Consider the following 17442-nt stretch of genomic DNA (forward strand, 5'->3'; position numbering starts at 1 on the left):
TGTCTTATTTCCTTTGGTGATCTTGGATGTTTGCTTTCTTCCTTGCTCCTCATCATGGTTCCATGTGACTGTGGGACGTCAAGGTACTTGCTAGCTGGGTCTGTATGTCTGCTATGTGGCCGCTGGGTAGGTTCCACCTCATCAGTCTTGACTACCCTTTCCTCTCGTTCACTACCATCCGGCCACACTTCTCCAGTCCGAAGACATCCCGATATCCTTCACTGTAGATCTTGCCATCAGGGGATTAGCGGGAGTCGATTATCTCGTTCTTCTTAGCATACAGCTTGATTGTCATCCATGTAGGGAGGTGGCTATGGTGTTCCACTCCTGAAACCTTATACCCGTATCCAGTCCTTGTGATTTATCTGGCCGAGGGGGCTTTAAGCCTAATGCAGAACAGACAGCGGGGACAGTGCATCACCTTGGTATATGCCGCATTTGATGGCACTTGCTGGCAAACTGCCTTGAATTGACTTCCAGTGTTGTCTTCCATAGTTCCATCGAGTTTTCTTGAGGAAGGTCCTTAGTGTTCCTGCTGACTTTGTATAGCGCCAGACATTCACAGAGCCACGTGTGCGGCATGAGTCGTAGGCTTTCCTGTAGTCAATCCAGGCTGTGCTCAGGATTGATCTGTCTATGACCTTGAGTCTTGGGCGGACTCTTGTTGGTAGCTGGGGATATATATATCTTCCTATTGTATTTCCACTGCATGCAGCGAGAAGTGGGCTTTAGCCTACGAAAGCTTATCCAAAAATTTGTTTAGTCTCTAAGGTGCCACAAGTACTCCTGTTCTTTTGCTGATTACAGGTACTAAACAGGGCCTACCCACTCTGAACCAGTTTGTGAGTAACACTTTACAGTCTGCTTTGGATCTTAACTACCTTCAGTAATTTTGTATTGTCTGAAACCTCTCCACCTCACTGTTTACTCCTTCTTTTCCAGACACTTTATGAATATGTTGCAACTTCTCTTTTCCTGGCCCTAGTACAGGTCTTTTGGAGACCCCTGCTTATTACCCCACGCAAAAACCATCGTTCTGTCTTTACAGTTACTGATCCATGAATGAACCTCCCTCTAACAAGTAAGTAGGTCAGTTAGGATATACAGATGTCTTTGGTCGAAGAGTGCCTCTTGTAGTGGCAACAGGTCTTGCTCTTGACCACGTACCGCATAAACACCAGTTCATCAGAATCCACCCTCAGATCACTACGAGTTCAGCGCTCCCTCGCGCGAGACAGCTTGTACACGCGTAGTGGTGTTGCTCTACCCTAGGCTCGTAAGATGTGTTCACTGAACTGGGCGTTGTCACCCCACACAGTCATCTGTGCAAGTCCAGTAGGGGAAGTCGTGCGCATCATTCGCGCCCTCGCCCCTGCCTCCAGCCAGAGCCATGGACTTCTCATCAAGAGCGATGTTGTGTGAGTGCTCCAGGCTGCTTCTCCACGTAAACGCGGAACTAGGCCATAAGGACCGCGACCAAGGTCAAGCCTCGCGAGGACTGACACAGGTCTTTGCCATACCAGTTGAACCACTCTTGGCGCAACTCATACGTGCCAATGAGCACGGAAAGAGAGACAGCAGAGAAGCAAAGTGTACACCAGCCTTGGAAAGCAGTGCGACGGCAGTAGAGCCGGACTGACTCACTGCTGTCGCTGATTAGAGATGTTGTAAGCACCTGTTCCTAGGCCTGGGTCAGACCCAACTGGAGCAGGGGCAGTAAGTTGCAGAGCACCAAAAGGATGAGGGACCAAACCTCCTTGGGACAGCACAAAGAAAGTAGCAGTCAAACAAGAGTTTCAGCGCTTGCAGACTTTAGTGTCTTTCCTTTCTCAGTAGGGAGAACAACTCAAGGAGATTGATTGTATGGCTGGTGAGATGACAAAGATAGAACTGACTAACTGAGTATCTATTCTACTGGGATAATTAGTATGCTGTTATGAACTACATGCAGAATCAAGGTGATTTGGCTAGGGTGCAAGGTTCGACCTGGTGTGGCTGGTAGGAGAAGATCGACGTCAAGGCGAGAGTAGTGGTATCGTGGCAATTTGGTCACATATAGGCTATTGGAAGTAGATTGAGTATGGGGTGGGTAGGGAGAAGATGATCGCTGGGCACTGGTAGTGATCCTCCCTATTGGTATGATGAGGTTGTATTAGCAGCGATATGAGAACAAGTGACGCGATTGTCTGTCATACATCGGCTACGGGCCCTGATCGAGTGGTATCTTAGAGCTCAGCTCCTCTCTTTGGTAGGAGGGACCTCGAATGACACGCAGATAGCGTCTTTTGGTAAGCACAGTGAGATGGGGGATGTGCCCAATTTGCTGGGCTTTCGCTTTTGCAGTGTTCCTATCACTGATCGAGCTGCTTTTCGATTCCTAGGTATTCGAAGAGACTCTACGAAAATGTGGAGAGTAGCGCGGAGTTGAGTGTTAAAGAAGTGGTGCCCTTGTTCCCATTTTAAGAATGAATTATACTCGTAATCGAATAGGTCAAGTGAACACACTAATTAATTATCTCATCTCTCACACATGGAGTGTGGTATTTTTATTATAAGTGATTGCTCTCCATCTATTCTTCTGCTTCGCTGGTCTTTCATTTTCTCCTTAGGTCCTACGTCCACCAGATCTGTTTCTCGTATATTTTGATTTCTCATCTATACACTGGTCCGACGTGTGATGGCACTACTACTTTCCTTGTGACAGGTAGAAAGTTTCACTGTGTAGTGGGATTGTAGTTATTATTTTATTTTTTTTGTATTGTGAAGATATTATTTGGTGTGTCCTTTAGTGGCTCATGTGGTTCCTACTTTTTGTTTAGTGCGGATTAGAACTTTCACCTCCCGTTCTTTTATCTCTGTTAGTGAGTAGACAGGCCATGTGAGTTCTCTCAAATTATACTTTGGTGTCGACCACTGTGTAGATATGAAGAATCTGATATATTTAAGGTAATAATGCCACTGTGTTGAGAGGATTGATGTTCAAGTGCTGGGGACTCATTGTCGTGGCAACTCTCAACGGATCGAACGAATAATGTTTGGTATCTTCTTGTTATTTAGTCACTTTATTTATTATCTTAGGTCGCTCTTAGTTTTCTCTTCTTTGTGGTTGGTCAGGATACATTTAGAGAGGGATTCCTCAGTGCTGATTCATATCTAAGAGAGTTGGCTTATCTTATCTGCTTGACAGATGGTGTCATCGAGTACTATATAGGGCCGAATGTTTTGTTCGTGTTAGAATATCGGTGCATATTGTAGTCTTTTTGACGAGATGGGGGTTGCTTTTGTTATTCCGGGGTGGTACGTTTCTAGTATCTGGGGACGAGGGATGGGGGGAGGATTTTGACAACAAAAATTACTACATGAGACCCGGGGGGGGGGCTGAAGCCTGAAACCCACCCATATCCCACACCTAGGGTTGTCAGGGCCAAACCAAACCCTGACTACACTGCCCCTGGCTGGGGGGGCTCAAGCTGAAGCCCAAGGGTTTCGTGCCCCAGCAGGGGGCCTGTAACCTGAGGCCAGTAAGTCTAAGCCAGCCTCTGGCGACCCCATTAAAACTGGGTGTCCCAACGCACAGTTTGAGAACCGTTGACTTAGGCATATCTACATTACCAATGGATCAAGGCTGCTCCAATCAAGTGCCAGCAAGGGCGTCAATTTAAGCAGTCTCAGTTGATAGACCCACTAACATCAACCGCAAGCGCTCTCTGGTTGGACTCCACCCAAAAGAGAGGAGGAGATAAGCAACAAGAATGCAGCACGTGTCCGTTAGACACTCAGTAAGGCAGGCTTTGGAGCTGTGCTCCAGCTCCAGGCAAAAACCATTGCAGCTCCACTGCTCCAGAGCTGCTCTGTGCTTCCAGCTCCACTCCAAAGCCCTGGCAGTAAGTCAGCCTAAGCTGCACTGACTCCGAAGCTGTTTTCACATATAACATAACTTTAGATTGGGAAATTAACCCCAAGTAGTTGTAGACAAAGCCTTAACTCCAGCCCCATAAGTGGCCCAGCAGGAGTTAGGTGGATAGAGAAGCTCTCCCTGCCGACATGGTAACTGTTTCTTACACCACTGCTTAGGTTGAGTTTACTTAACATTGTCAGGAGGGGGACTTTTCACACCCCTGAGCAACTTCAGTTATAAGTTAAATAATATTCCAAGTGAAAACATCCAGTCCAATGTGCGCAGCAGGTCAAAAAGCAAACCAGAATGTTGGGACTATTAAGAAAGATAGCTAATAAGACAGAAAATCATAAATATTGCCTTCTATTAAATCCTGCTATCCTCATATCTTGAAAACTGGGCATTTTTGGTTCACTCCCATCTCTAAAAGAATACTGGAGTTGGATAAATGTTACAGAGAAGAGCAACTTAAAATGACTAGGGGTATGGATACAGGCTTCCATATGAGAGAAATTAAAAAGACTGGGACTTTCGCTTCCAAAAAGAGATGACTTTAAGCGGGGATATGGTAGAGGTCTGCGAAGAATCATGGACTCCTGGTGGAGAAAGTAAATACAGGAAAGTGGTTATACTCCTCATACCACCAAGAACAAGGAAATTAATTTAGCAGCAGAGTTTTAAACAAACAAAACAAGCATTTTTTCCACAACCACACAGTTCAACCTTGTGCAACTTCCTTCTGCCAGAGGATGTTGTGAAGGCCAAAACTATAACAAGGTTTTAAAAAAAACCTAGATAAATTCATGGAGCAATAGGTGCCTCCAATAGTATTAGCCAGGCTGGTGTCCCTAGCCTCTTTTGCCAAAGAAGCTAGGAATGGGAGACAGGGATGGAAGCGCTTTTGAGATCAGCTGTTCTGTTCATCCCTCTGGCGTCATCTGCATTGGCACTGTCAGTAGACAGGACATCTGGGCTAGACTGACGTTTTGTTGACCTAATTTATGGCCCATTTCTATATATTCAAGTGTAGCTAAAGCTTGAGCAGTTCTACCACAGCCCTTCACAAACCCTCCCAGAAATACACCCACATGGAAACATGACCCTAGCTGCCTTTCATGGAGTGGGAGTCAGGGCTCTGATTCAGAAAGGGAAATTGGTTAGGAACGAAGCAGATTCAAGCCACCCCATCCCAGCTCTTCGCAATCAGTGTGTGGAGAGACGAAGCCCAGTCGCCCCTAACACCTCTGCGCACTCAGCGCTCCAAGGGGTGTGGGCGGGGCAACCCCAAGCGGCTCCTCAAGAGGTATACTGCGGCGGCGCGGCGGGCAAAGGCTCAGACCCCGCTCCGCTCACTCCACGCGCACCCGCCTCAGGACGCTCTCCTCGAACCGAACCGCGACACGCTGACTCTGCTACTGACGCCTTTCGCTTCCGGGTTCAATCGCCAGGCAGCTCCCCCCGACCTCACACCCAATAAAGGACTACAACCGCCCTCCCTTTCATACGCAAGTAAGAAGGGAGCTTTTTGCCTACTCACCAAGGTGCGTCCGGCTAACGGATTTGCACGTTCGTATTGGGGCCTGACAGAGAGGAAGCCCCTCCCCTGTTGCCAATGAGTGACTGCCGGGCTCGGAGAGCGGAAGTGCTGATTTCCCGCCGCTCGGAATTGTCTGTGGACCTGTTGTGGAGAGCGCGGCGCGAGCTTTGGGACTGCTCCATATGGGACGTGCCACGAGGGGCCGCGGCCCCGCATCGCCACCAGCCACTTAGGGCGCATCTCGGGAGCCTGTTTGCTTTCGTGGGCCGGACTGGAGAAGGGTAACGGGATACCCCCGACTCTACCAGGCCCTGCCCCTGCCCCCCCGCTGGCCGCTCCCCTGCCCAGGTTCCTCTGACTCCTCAGGCAGGGGTTTGGAGCCCGCTGCCTCCTTGCATGTCCCCGGGTACCAGGCTCTGAGGGACTGTCGGCCGCTGCTGGACTCTGCCCAGGGCAGCATGAGGCTCCCCCAGGCTGCGCAGGCTCCTCTCGTCGCAGGCTTCGGCGACACTGGGCGGCAGGCAGGGAGGCGGCTATTGAATCCCCTCACAGCCCCTTCCTGGGAGCTTGCCCTGGAGGCCAGGGCAGCACCGCGCCAGGTTCTACCCACGGTCCTGTGCCCGAGGTTGTCGCAGACCCAGCGCCCCGTGCCGATCCTCCACCCGGCTCCCCTGAATGGCAGCACCAGCCCCGCGGGGTTCCGCTCGTGCCAGCTCTGGGCTCTGCCACCGGTACCCCGCCCGCTGCCTTGCGGCTATCCTCTCCCGGGCTCCGGGCGTAACAACACTTCTAAAACCACAAGAAGTTTAACTCTCAATGGGGTTCTCTAATAGAAGAATCAAATGGCAGTATAGGACTGAAAGGCCAGCAATGGAGTTGCTAACTCCGATTACATATGCTTTTTAAAAAGAGCTGTCTGCAGGTGCTTGGAGGGTCTCTCTACAAGAGTGCTGCTGGCTATCTTGCTCATGCCTGTGGGTTGCAATTGCTGTCCTGCTGCCTCGTCCATGTGGGATACCGACACGTGCCAGGTCCACTCATTCCCCCAGCCACCTCGATTGCCTAACGTTGTGCAAAATTGCCCACCTCTGCCTAGACTTGACTTCTCCCAGGGACTCCAGTCAACCTTACTGCCACCATCAATGAACGATGCTGCTTGGCAGTTGCTGAAGTGGACTCATTGCATTCCATGTTAAACTTCTATGTACATTTTCTTTTGCTCTCTCACCATCAACCATCCAACTCCTTGAGCTGTCCGCCTGACTCTTGAAAAGGAAAGAACACTCAAGTCTCAACGCATGACTGTTGACTGCTACTCTTCTGTTGGTGTACCCAAGGAGGTTTGTCCCATTCCCTAGTGGTGTCTCTGCGCACTCTGCCCTTCACCCTGGCTCTCAGTCGGGTCGCTTAAACCGCAGGCCCTACGGATACTAGGTGCTAAGTCCCACAATACCAGATGCTCAATCACTGCCCAGAACGCCTCAGTCGGGTTGCTCCCTGAGTCACTTCCTAAAGTCCCTTATTTCAAGGCTGTAGTCTTGTGACTCTGTCTTGTCCATCTCACTCCGTGTGTCATTGGCGAGTCGTCTAGCATTTGAGTGGTCATGTTGAGCCTCAGCCAGCTGAACTTCTGTCTTGGAGTTCGCGGTTTCCGGTAAGCCTGCCAACAACACACGGCTCTTGTTGGAGCATTACCCAGCAGGGCGAGGGGATGTGGCTGTCTGGCTGACAAGTGTAGTTAACCCTTCTGAACCTATGTGCAGGTTAGGTACACAATCCTGTCACTGTATATCTTGCTACCTCTTAGTGTACTTTGGAACTTTCAGAAAAGCCTTTGACAGAGAGGACTTTCACAAAGACTCTTATCCGAAGACTACTAATAATCTTGGTTAAGAGGGAATGGGTGTCATATTCATGCGATTGCGTATAACTAATTGCTTAAAAGAACGAAAGCACAAAAGCATAGCGGAATAAAGTGTTCAAATTGCAGAGAGTGTGAGAGACTGGGTAAATAAGCAAGGGCGGTCTCCCAACAGACCTGTACTAAGGGACGAGTGCTGTTCAACATATTTCAATGAAAGTGTCTGAAAAGAGGAGTAACAGCTCGAGGTGGCAGAGGATTTCAGACAATACAAAATTACTGAAGGTAGTTAAAGTCCAAAGCAGACTGTAAAAAGTGCTTAACTCAAAACACTGTTTCTCAGAGCTGGTAGCCCCTGTTAGCTGTTCAACAAAAAAGAACAAGCGAGTACCTTGGTGGCACTCTAGAGACTGATAACAATGTTTATTTGGGCATAATACTTACGTAGGCTAAATGCAATTCATCAGGCGGACATATGCTGTGGAAAATACAAGTAGGGAAGACATTATATACCAACCACTCTGCAGCTCCAAACCAAGAGTCGCCCCAAGACTCAAGGTCTATGACAGATCAATTCTGAGCACAAGCCTGGATTGGATACAGGCAGAAGCCTAACGACTCTAAAATGCCGAGCATTACTGCTCTGTGGAATGTAGGTGCGCTCATGAGTATAAAGTCAACCAAGGGAAACAACTACACAGGACCATGTCCTCAGAACTCAAATGGAAAATATGCGAGACAAACACTATCGGAAGTCAATTCAAGGCAGTTTGCACAGTTGGCCATCATAATGGCCTGAGCATATACAAGTGATGCACTGAATCCCCTATGAGCTGAGCTAGTTTCTAGACATAGAAAGTCTTAAGCACCCCCTCGAGGCCAATAAAATAAATCGAACAAAAAAGACTGAACTAGGGATAATTAGAAAATATAAGGACAGGGTTATAACACACGTGAGTGGACCTGAACTACACATCAAGCACGAACCTCCTCTACGTGAATGTACAATCAAGCGTGTATGCTAATTTGATGAACGTAGATATCGACTGCTAACGTCCACCTGAAATGCAAGATCTACGCATGAGGATATCTAGGATTCAATTCGGACTGGAGAAAGTGTGGGCCGGCACAGAACGAGAGGGACAGGGTAGTCAAGGACTGATGAGGTGGAACTACCCAGCCGGGCCACATAGCAGACATACAGACAGCTAGCACCAGTACGACCATTGACGGGTGCCCGCAGGTCGGAGCCACATGCGCAACACACTGATGATGTAAGCGAGCAAAGGAACGAAGAGCAACACCGAACGTAGTTCAACCAAAAGGATAAAGACAGGTCTGAACACCAGCTCATGGAAGAACAAGAACCCTCCGTATAAGCCCACTTTGAGAACACCAAGAGGAGAACACCGGAGGGGCGTGACCTAGAATGTGGGAAAAAAACCGAGAAGCTCCACTCACAAGAACGAAGGATGTTGCGCACTCACAACAGCATCCAACACCTACAAGGAAAGAGACTGAGTATAGTCCCAGACCTGGCAAAGAGGCGGTGGCGGATTGAGTGAAGTCCGTACCTCAAAGCCACTGTCCTGCATGCAACCACGGAACTCCAGGAGTACAGTCAGGTGGAAGTCATGGTCTCGTTCACCTTTCCGACGGCACGTAAGATGAGTTAGCCTAGAGAGAGAAACGGGCCGTGCATGCAGCAGGACAGTACATGGACCCAAAACCAAACACGCGATCAGAAAGCGCAATGCGCAAAGACAAGACCCATGCATGGATGTACTCAATCCTCGACAGAGATAGCTGAGGGTGCTGACATTGTGAAATACTAAACCCAAGATGGCGAGGAAAGGGCCTGGAACTAATATAGACAGCACTGAAGGCACTGATCTAGGCAGCAACATGAACAGGACCATGACCACCAGATCCATTGAGAAGCGGGAGCATCTACCCAACACTAGGAAGGGAACTCTCACAAGCGTGCAGACTGTCAGAGAGGCTTGTCAGAAAGGACGATGAGAACACACATAGTGCGCAGGTGGTAAGATCAGCGGAATCAGCCATAAACACCATGACAACGGCACAAACCAAGCCAAAGTGGCTGGCATTGTGTACAGGAACCGTCTGCACAGCGTATAGGGCTACGACCTTCCAACCGACCAAGATGGGAAGATCCACAGAAAGGGTGTGGAGAAACAGCAGGCGACTAAGATTCTGTGGACTCTCAACCGATCCAACGGACATGGCAGTACTGTGCCACAGTCAAACCAGAACGTCGTGGTTATACGAACACAAAAAGACCCAAAGACAATTAGAGCGGTGAGATAAGACTACTAGCAACGTGCCAAGATGGACACAACATCAGGAAGAAGGAATATGAGAAGCTGGAAGAAGTACCAAGGCGCCTGAAAGAGACAATTGGAGAGGACTGTGGAATTAAACATGAAGGACCAAAGTGGTCAACAGATGTGGAAGGAGCACTCGGGCTGTGACTCCTAAGCTGGGGAGTTGCTCAACAGATCCCGAGGAACCGAGCTCTCTGTCCAGAAGAGTGCAGTGCTAGGAACAGCTAAGATACTGCGCAGAACCCTCAAACTCCCAGGCCTCTGGTAGAGGACCCGAGGTTGAGGAAGACACATACCACCCATAGGGGTGAGAGGAGAATTTTTTTTTTTATATATATACACACACATAGAGAACATGAAAAAATGGATGTTGCCATACCAATTCTAACGAGACTAATCAATTAAGGTGGGATATTATCAGCAGGAGAAAACTTTTGTAGTGATAAACAGTTGACAAGAAGGTGTGAGTAACAGGAGAGGGAAAATTAGCATGGGGATATGGTTTTTACTTTGTGTAATGACCCCTCCACGTCCAGTTCATATTCAAGCCTAATTTAATAGTGTCCAGTTTGCAAATTAATTCAAGTTCTGCAGTTTCTCCTTGGAGTCTGTTTTTGAAGATTTTTGTTGTTGAAGAATTGCGACTTTTAGGTCTATAATTGAGTGACCAGGGAGGTTGAAGTGTTTTCCAACTGGTTTTTGTGTCCATTTATTCTTTTGCGTAAAGAATGTCCGGTTTGGCCAATGTACATGGCAGAGGGACACATGATGGCATATATCACATTGGTAGATGTGCAAGTGAATGAGCCTTTGATGTGGCTGATGGGTTAGGTCCTGTGATGGTGTCCCTTGAATAGATATGTGGACAGAGTTGGCAACGGGCTTTATTGCATGGATAAGTTCCTGGGCTGATGTGTTCGTTGTGTGGTCTGTGGTTGCTGGTGAGTATCTGCTTCAGGTTTGGGGGGATTTGTCTGTAAGGAAGACCTGGCCTGTCTCCCAAGATCTGTGAGTGATGGATCGTCCTTCAGGATAGGTTGTGGATCCTTAATGATGTGCTGGAAAGTTTTTTGAGTTGGAGGCTGAAGGTGACGGCTAGTGGCATTCTGTTACATTCTTTGTTGGGCCTGTTCTGGAGTAGGTGACTTCTGAGTATTCTTCTGGCTCTGTCAGTCTGTTTCTTCACTTCAGCAGGTGGGTATTGTAGTTGTAAGAAGGCTTGATAGAGATTTTGTAGGTGTTTGTCTCTGTCTGAGGGGTTGGAGCAAATGCAGTTTTATCTTAGATCTTGGCTGTAGACAATGGATCGTGTGATGTGGTCTGGATGAAAGCAGGAGGCATGTAGGTAAGTATAGCGGTCAGTAGGTTTCCGGTATAGGGTGGTGGTTATGTGACAATCACTTATTAGCACTGTAGTGTCAAGGACGTGGATCTCTTGGGTGGACTAGTCCAGGCTGAGGTTGATGGTAGGATGGAAATTGTTGAAATTATGGTGGCATTCCTCAAGGGCTTTTCCGTGGGTCCAGATGAAGTCAATGTAGCACAAGTAGAGTAGGGACGTTAAGGGATGAGAGCTGAGGAAGCATTGTTCTAAGTCTGCCATAAAAATGTTGGCATACTGTGGGGCCATACAGGTACCCATAGCAGTCCCGCTGACTTGAAGGTATACATTGGCAATTGATCTTTGATTATTAGCAGGTAAGTATGCCCAGTGGTCTGTGATGGGATGTTGGATGGGATGGGATTTGAGTTACTGCAGAGAATTCTTTCCTGAGTGCTGGCTGGTGAGTCTTGGCCACAGGCTCAGGGTTTAGCTGATCGCCATATTTGGGGTCAGGAAGGAATTTTCCTCGGGGGCAGATTGGCAGAGGCCCTGGAGGTTTTTTGCCTTCCTCTGCAACGGGGGGCATGGGTCACTTGCTGGTGGATTCTCTGCCGCTTGAAGTNAAGATTGATGATTTTCTTCTGCAGCCAGCTAATATAATCCCTGGGAGAATGGGCTGCTGGGACTATGTGCTGGGTTTGAGGGGGATGCATTTGGGGTGTGTATGTGTGTGGAGGAGAATCTCGCCTATCCCAGGAGGAAGTTAAGGATTAAGTACATAGTCATTTTTAGCTTTTTTATTCTATTTTTTTTTACTGGTTTATCTGAGCCCAGGAAACATCTGACATTTCCAAAGTATGGTCTCTCCAGAAATGGGAACCCTAGCTTCAAGAAAATCCCAAAGCGTCTTTTTACTTAACTGATTATTTACTTAAGCTCAAATTATGAATTTTCTGCCCCATGTCTTCATTGTGTGGTAGATATTGAGAGCATGTGGCTTGGAGATTAGAACATCTTCAGTCTGGCAGGTGGGGCACCCTTCTTTAGTAATATCTAGCTCTTGTATTGCACTTTTCTGCTGTTGATCTCAAAATCCTTTATAAAGTAAGTCAGTATCATTATCTTCATTCCCCAGGGGAAACTGGGGCACGGAGGCAAAGTTACCTGCTTCTGTGTTGGGGGAGGAAAACATCCTGTGCTTTGCTTTTGAAGGCCTTGTCTACACTAGATCTATTTCTCTAAAAGTTCACTGATTAGTAAATTACTACCATGCTGTCTAAAGTTCTGAGCAGAACTAGATGACACTAGCTAAAATGCCAGTGGGAAGTCAAAGCTAGCTTTCCTACTGTTTGTAGCAACAATGGGAACATTTAAAAAGCTGCCTACTGAACAAATAAGGGAGTGTTTAAAGATAGCGCCACCTGCCCCTCCCCGCCCCCAATAAAAAAAGCGGCTGCTAGTAGAAGGGAAGGGAGGAGAGATCTCTTCATTCACCAACTCCCTGAGCTGAGGGGAACCAGGTTTTTTTGTTGTTGCATCTCTCTGAGAGACCGCTGCAAACTGCTGGCAAAACTCTCTTCTTCCCAGGTTTCTACAAGCTTCCTCACTAGTTTCTATTCCTGCATATTGAAGACCTTCAGAGTTGATAGTCATCCCCTCACCAATGGGTGAAACCTTTTCTGGCACCCCCACCAAGGCTATACAGGTTCCTAGAAGAACAGCAGCAATTCAACGTGTTAATTGGTAGAATCTTGCTTTGATCTCTTGCTCCAAACATTGTGTGAGCACACTGGTTGTTTCTAGCATCAGCAAGTGGATTTTTAGATTAAAAGAGCTTTGCTTATCTTTAATGTGACTTTTGTGAGTGAGACATTCTTTAGTAAGATTCATGTTGTCATTTCAAACAGTTAAACTTACAAAAAATTGACATCTGAATTGAAAAGAGAACACAAGGTTATGATGAATTCCTAAAGCGATTCACCAAGTTCATTGCAAGCAATGCAGGATTTTTTTATTGCATCTGAGTGTTGCATGCAGTGAGTTTCCCTAAGTGCACAGCTGTTGGAATTGCACCACTTCCTTAAACTGTACCATAGTTTAGTAGACTGCATTATTGGGAGATTTTAACTTGCTCTAAATCTCTGAATTGTTTTAATTTTATAGCACTCCTGTTGATCTTGGTGAGATGGAGACAGAATCCATAGGAAGTAATTCTACTGAATCTCAAGCAAGCTCTCAAGACAATTATGTAAGTAATATTTTGCCATAATTATTCAACTAAACTATATTTCAAATTAATAATTAGGGCTGTCAAATGATTTAAATCACAAGATAAAGTTGTGATTCATCAGTTTTAATCACCCTGTTAAACAACAATAGAACACTAATAGAAATTTATTATAAATATTTTTGGATGTTTTTCTACATTTTCAAATATTGATTTCAATTAGAACACAAAATACAAAGTGTACAGTGCTCACTTTATATTTTTATGACAAATATTCTCACTATAATAAAGATAAAAGGAATAGTATTTTTCAGCTCCCCTAAGAAGTCTAAAATGTTGTGACCTCTTGAGCAAAAAAGCAGCAGTACAAGGTCTGCAGCTTCTGATATAGTATTGTTTGTGTAGCGCTTTAGTATAGCCTTGAGATGGATCCATATACATAGGTGCAACATCGCAAGGGCAGTCTTTTAAAAGGTGGTGTATGTTCAAGCATTCACTAATACTAAGTTACTGAAATTTGGTATGGATCTGCCTTTAACACATCACATGATACTTTAGTGAAAATAGGACAGTATAATGAAATACAGAAATAATGAAATGAAGATGGAAATATTAAATAGATGAGGTGCACCCTGACCTTAATTTCTTAATCACTAATGTAATTTTCTGTTCTAGGATACCTTTTCTGGCACTCCCACCAAGGTTAGACATGTTGACTATCAGGTGGAAGGCGAATTTGACTTGGAGGCCTGTTTGAATGAGCCACTTAAAGACTTCAGTACCGTGAGCTAAATGGTGCTCTGTGCAGGCTGTTTTAAGGGAAACATTCTTTTAAAAAATTGTGGAATGTTAGCCTGATATTCTCAAACGGGATGTTGTTCCCTACTTGTCAATAGTGCAGAAGCTTAAGCAAGTTAAAGGGCTGTTCCCTAATTTGTGGTCTGTCTACGTATTTTCTGGACCAAATTTGTGTAAAGAATAGAACTTACGTTGTGTAACTTCCTGTTTGACTTCTAATTTATGTATATCAGATGGTTTTACAAGACTGCTTTTTATAATTATTCAGAAGATGGAACTAGTCATAGAAAAAACAGCCAAAGGCAATGCAGCTACCCTCCAACATAGTTCTGTAAAACTTCAGGTTGTCATTCATTCTTTAGCTCATTATTGATCTAGACTAGATACTTGAACTACTGATCTAGAAGGAGGGCTCTGTCCTTGTTTCCAGAATCACCCAACCTCTAACTTTCCCTTTGATTTCCCTTAATTGGCAAAGATATTTGTGTAAGTGCTTTTTCCATATTGCAAGGTTTTCCTTTTGTCTGATTCATTTAAAGTAAATTCCTTTCATTTGCAAAAGCTTATTTTGTAATGGTGGGAAAGGACACAATATAAGTTAAATAGGGTTTCAGTATTAAACAAAACCGGAAACAAAGGAAAGTTAGAGGTTGGGTGAGTATTCTGGAAACATAGGACAGAGACCCTACACTTCTAGATCAGTAAGTTCAAAGCTATTAGTTAAGATACAAATTATCGCAGCTAAAAGAACCATGAATCCCGAACCTGAAGGTTTACACGAACTCATGTGGAGGGTAGTGCATTGCCATTTGGCTGTTTTTCTATACTGTTCCATCTTCTTAATAATTATAAAAAAGCAGTCTTGTAAAACCATCTGATCCTACACAACATATACGCAGTCCCAACAGGAATATTACACACGTAAGTCTATTCTTACACACAATTTGGTCCAGAAATACGTAACAAGACCCAAATTAGGGGACACCAGCCCTTAACTTGCTTAAAGCTCTGCACTATGAACCCAGAGGAACACATCCCGTTTGAGAAGATAATCAGTGCTAACAACATTCCACAATTTTTAAGAGAATGCTTTCCTTAAACAGGGAGCCTATGCACAGAAGCACCAAATCGTAAGCTCAAACGGTAACTGACAAGTCTTTAGTGGCTCATTCCAAACCGGCCTCCAAGTCAAACATCCCTATCCCCCACTGATAGTCAAAACATGTCTAAACCTGGATGGGAGTGCAAGAAAGGTATCCTCCAGAACAGAAATTAAATTAGTGATTAAGAATAAGGTCAGTGGCACCCATCTATCTAATATTCTCCATCTTCATTCTCACTTATTTCTGGTATTTCATAAATTATGATAATTTCCATTTCACTAAGTATCATGTGATGTGTTAAAGCAGAATCCATACCAAATTTCCACAGTACTATATATTAAGTGAATGCATTGAACATACACACACACACTATTTAAAGACCTGTGCCCTATGCGCGATCGTGCAAGATCCTCTGTATATGGATCCATCTCAAGGCATATACCTAAAGCGCCCAATACACAAACAATACTCTAATACAAGAAGCCCTGCAGACCTTGTATACTAGCTGCTTTTTGCACTCAAGGGTCACACATTTTAGACTTCCCTAGGGAGCTGAAAAACTATTTTCATATTTTATTTCTTCAATATTTGTTCTTATTATTTCCTACTTTATTATAGCTGAGATATTTTCATAAAAAACTATCTAAAGTGAGCACTGTACACTTTGTTATTTTTGAGTTCTCTAATTGACAATTCAAATATTGAATGTAGAAAAAAAATACGCAAAAATATTTAATAATAATATTTCTTATTAGTGTTCCTATTGTTGTTTAACGGGTGATCTAAAACTGAATGAATCCACACTTATAATCTCTGTGATTAAATCTCATTTGACAGCCACTAATTATTAAATTTTGAGAATCTAGTTTGCTTGAATCCCAATATGGCAAATTTTACTTACATCATGTACTTGAAGAGCTCGCTGCAGATTCAGTAGAATAACTTCCTATGATTCATGTCTCCACTCCTCACCACGAAATCAACAGGAAAGTGCTATAAATCTAACAATTCAGAAGATTAGAGCAAGTAAAACTCCACAATCAATGCAGTCACTAACTATGCTTACAGGTTAAGGAAGTGGTGATTCCCCAAATTCCACACTGTGCACTAGGGAAAACTCACTGGCATGCAACACTCAGAATGCAATAAAAAAAATCCTGCATTGCTGCAATGACTTGTGAATCGCTATTTAAAGGAATTCATCATGATGAATTCCTTTAAATAGCGATTCACAAGTCATTGCAGCAATGCAGGATTTTTTTTATTGCATTCTGAGTGTTGCATGCCAGTGAGTTTTCCCTAGTGCACAGTGTGGAATTTGGACACCACTTCCTTAAACTGTACATAAGTTTAGTGACTGCATTATTGGGAGTTTTTACTTGCTCTAATCATTTCTGAATTGTTAATTTATAGCACTTTCCTGTTGATCTTGCGTTGAGATGGAGACAGAATCATAGGAAGTTATTCTACTGAATCTCAAGCAGCTCTTCACGACAATTATGTAAAGTAATATTTTTGCCATATTATTCAACTAAACTATATTCTCAAATTAATAATTAGGGCTGTTAAATGAGATTTTAATCACAAGATTAAAGTTGGATTCATCAGTTTTTAATCACCCTGTTTAAACAACTTAGGAATCACTAATAGAAATTTATTATAAATATTTTTGCGTATGTTTTTTACATCAAATATATTGAATTTCATTAGAACATCTCCAAAATAACAAAGTGTACAGTTGCTCCTTTATATTCTTTGATGACAAAATATTCACCTATAATAAAGATAAAGGGGAAAAGAATAAATAAGAAACAAAAAATAAAAAATAAAAAATTGAAAAAGAAAAAATAAAATATGAAAAAAAAATAGTTTTTCAGCTCCCTAGAAGTCTAAAATGTTGACCTCTTGAGTGCAAAAAGCAGCAGTTACAAGGTCTTGCAGCTTCTTGAATTAGTATTGTTTGTGTAGCGCTTTAGTATGAGCCTTGAGTGGATCCAATATAATAGGATCTTGCACATCGCAAAGGGCACAGGTCTTTTAAAACGGTCGGTGTATGTTCAAGCATCTCCACTTAATACTAAGTACTGGAAATTGGTTATGGATTCTGCTTTAACACATCACAGATACTTAGTGAAATAGGACAAGTTATATAATTTTGAAATATCCAGAAATATGAAATGAGATGGAAATATTAATAGATGAGGTCGCCACCTGACCTTAATTTCTTAATCACTAATGTAATTTTCTGTTCTAGTGTATACCTTTTCTGGCACTCCCACCAAGGTTAGACATGTTGGACTATCAGGTGGAAGGGATTTGACTTGGAGGCCTGTTTTGGAATGAGCC

At 44.3% G+C, this 17442-nt stretch overlaps 1 protein-coding gene across 2 annotated transcripts in view; it reads left to right on the forward strand.

The window, feature by feature from the left end:
* SLBP (stem-loop histone mRNA binding protein) overlaps positions 1 to 14347 on the forward strand; it is a 32684-nt gene extending 18337 nt beyond the window's left edge. For both annotated transcript variants that reach the window (XM_032769711.2, XM_032769712.2), the window contains exons 7-8: positions 13132 to 13216; positions 13871 to 14347. In XM_032769711.2, the coding sequence (XP_032625602.1) occupies positions 13132 to 13216; positions 13871 to 13987 (202 nt within the window). In that variant the 3' untranslated portion in view covers positions 13988 to 14347. The remainder of the gene's footprint in view (positions 1 to 13131; positions 13217 to 13870) is intronic.
* Positions 14348 to 17442: the final 3095 nt, after the last annotated feature.

The sequence above is a fragment of the Chelonoidis abingdonii genome, chromosome 5, assembly GCF_003597395.2.
Source record: "Chelonoidis abingdonii isolate Lonesome George chromosome 5, CheloAbing_2.0, whole genome shotgun sequence".
In the NCBI taxonomy this organism is placed as follows: domain Eukaryota; kingdom Metazoa; phylum Chordata; order Testudines; family Testudinidae; genus Chelonoidis; species Chelonoidis abingdonii.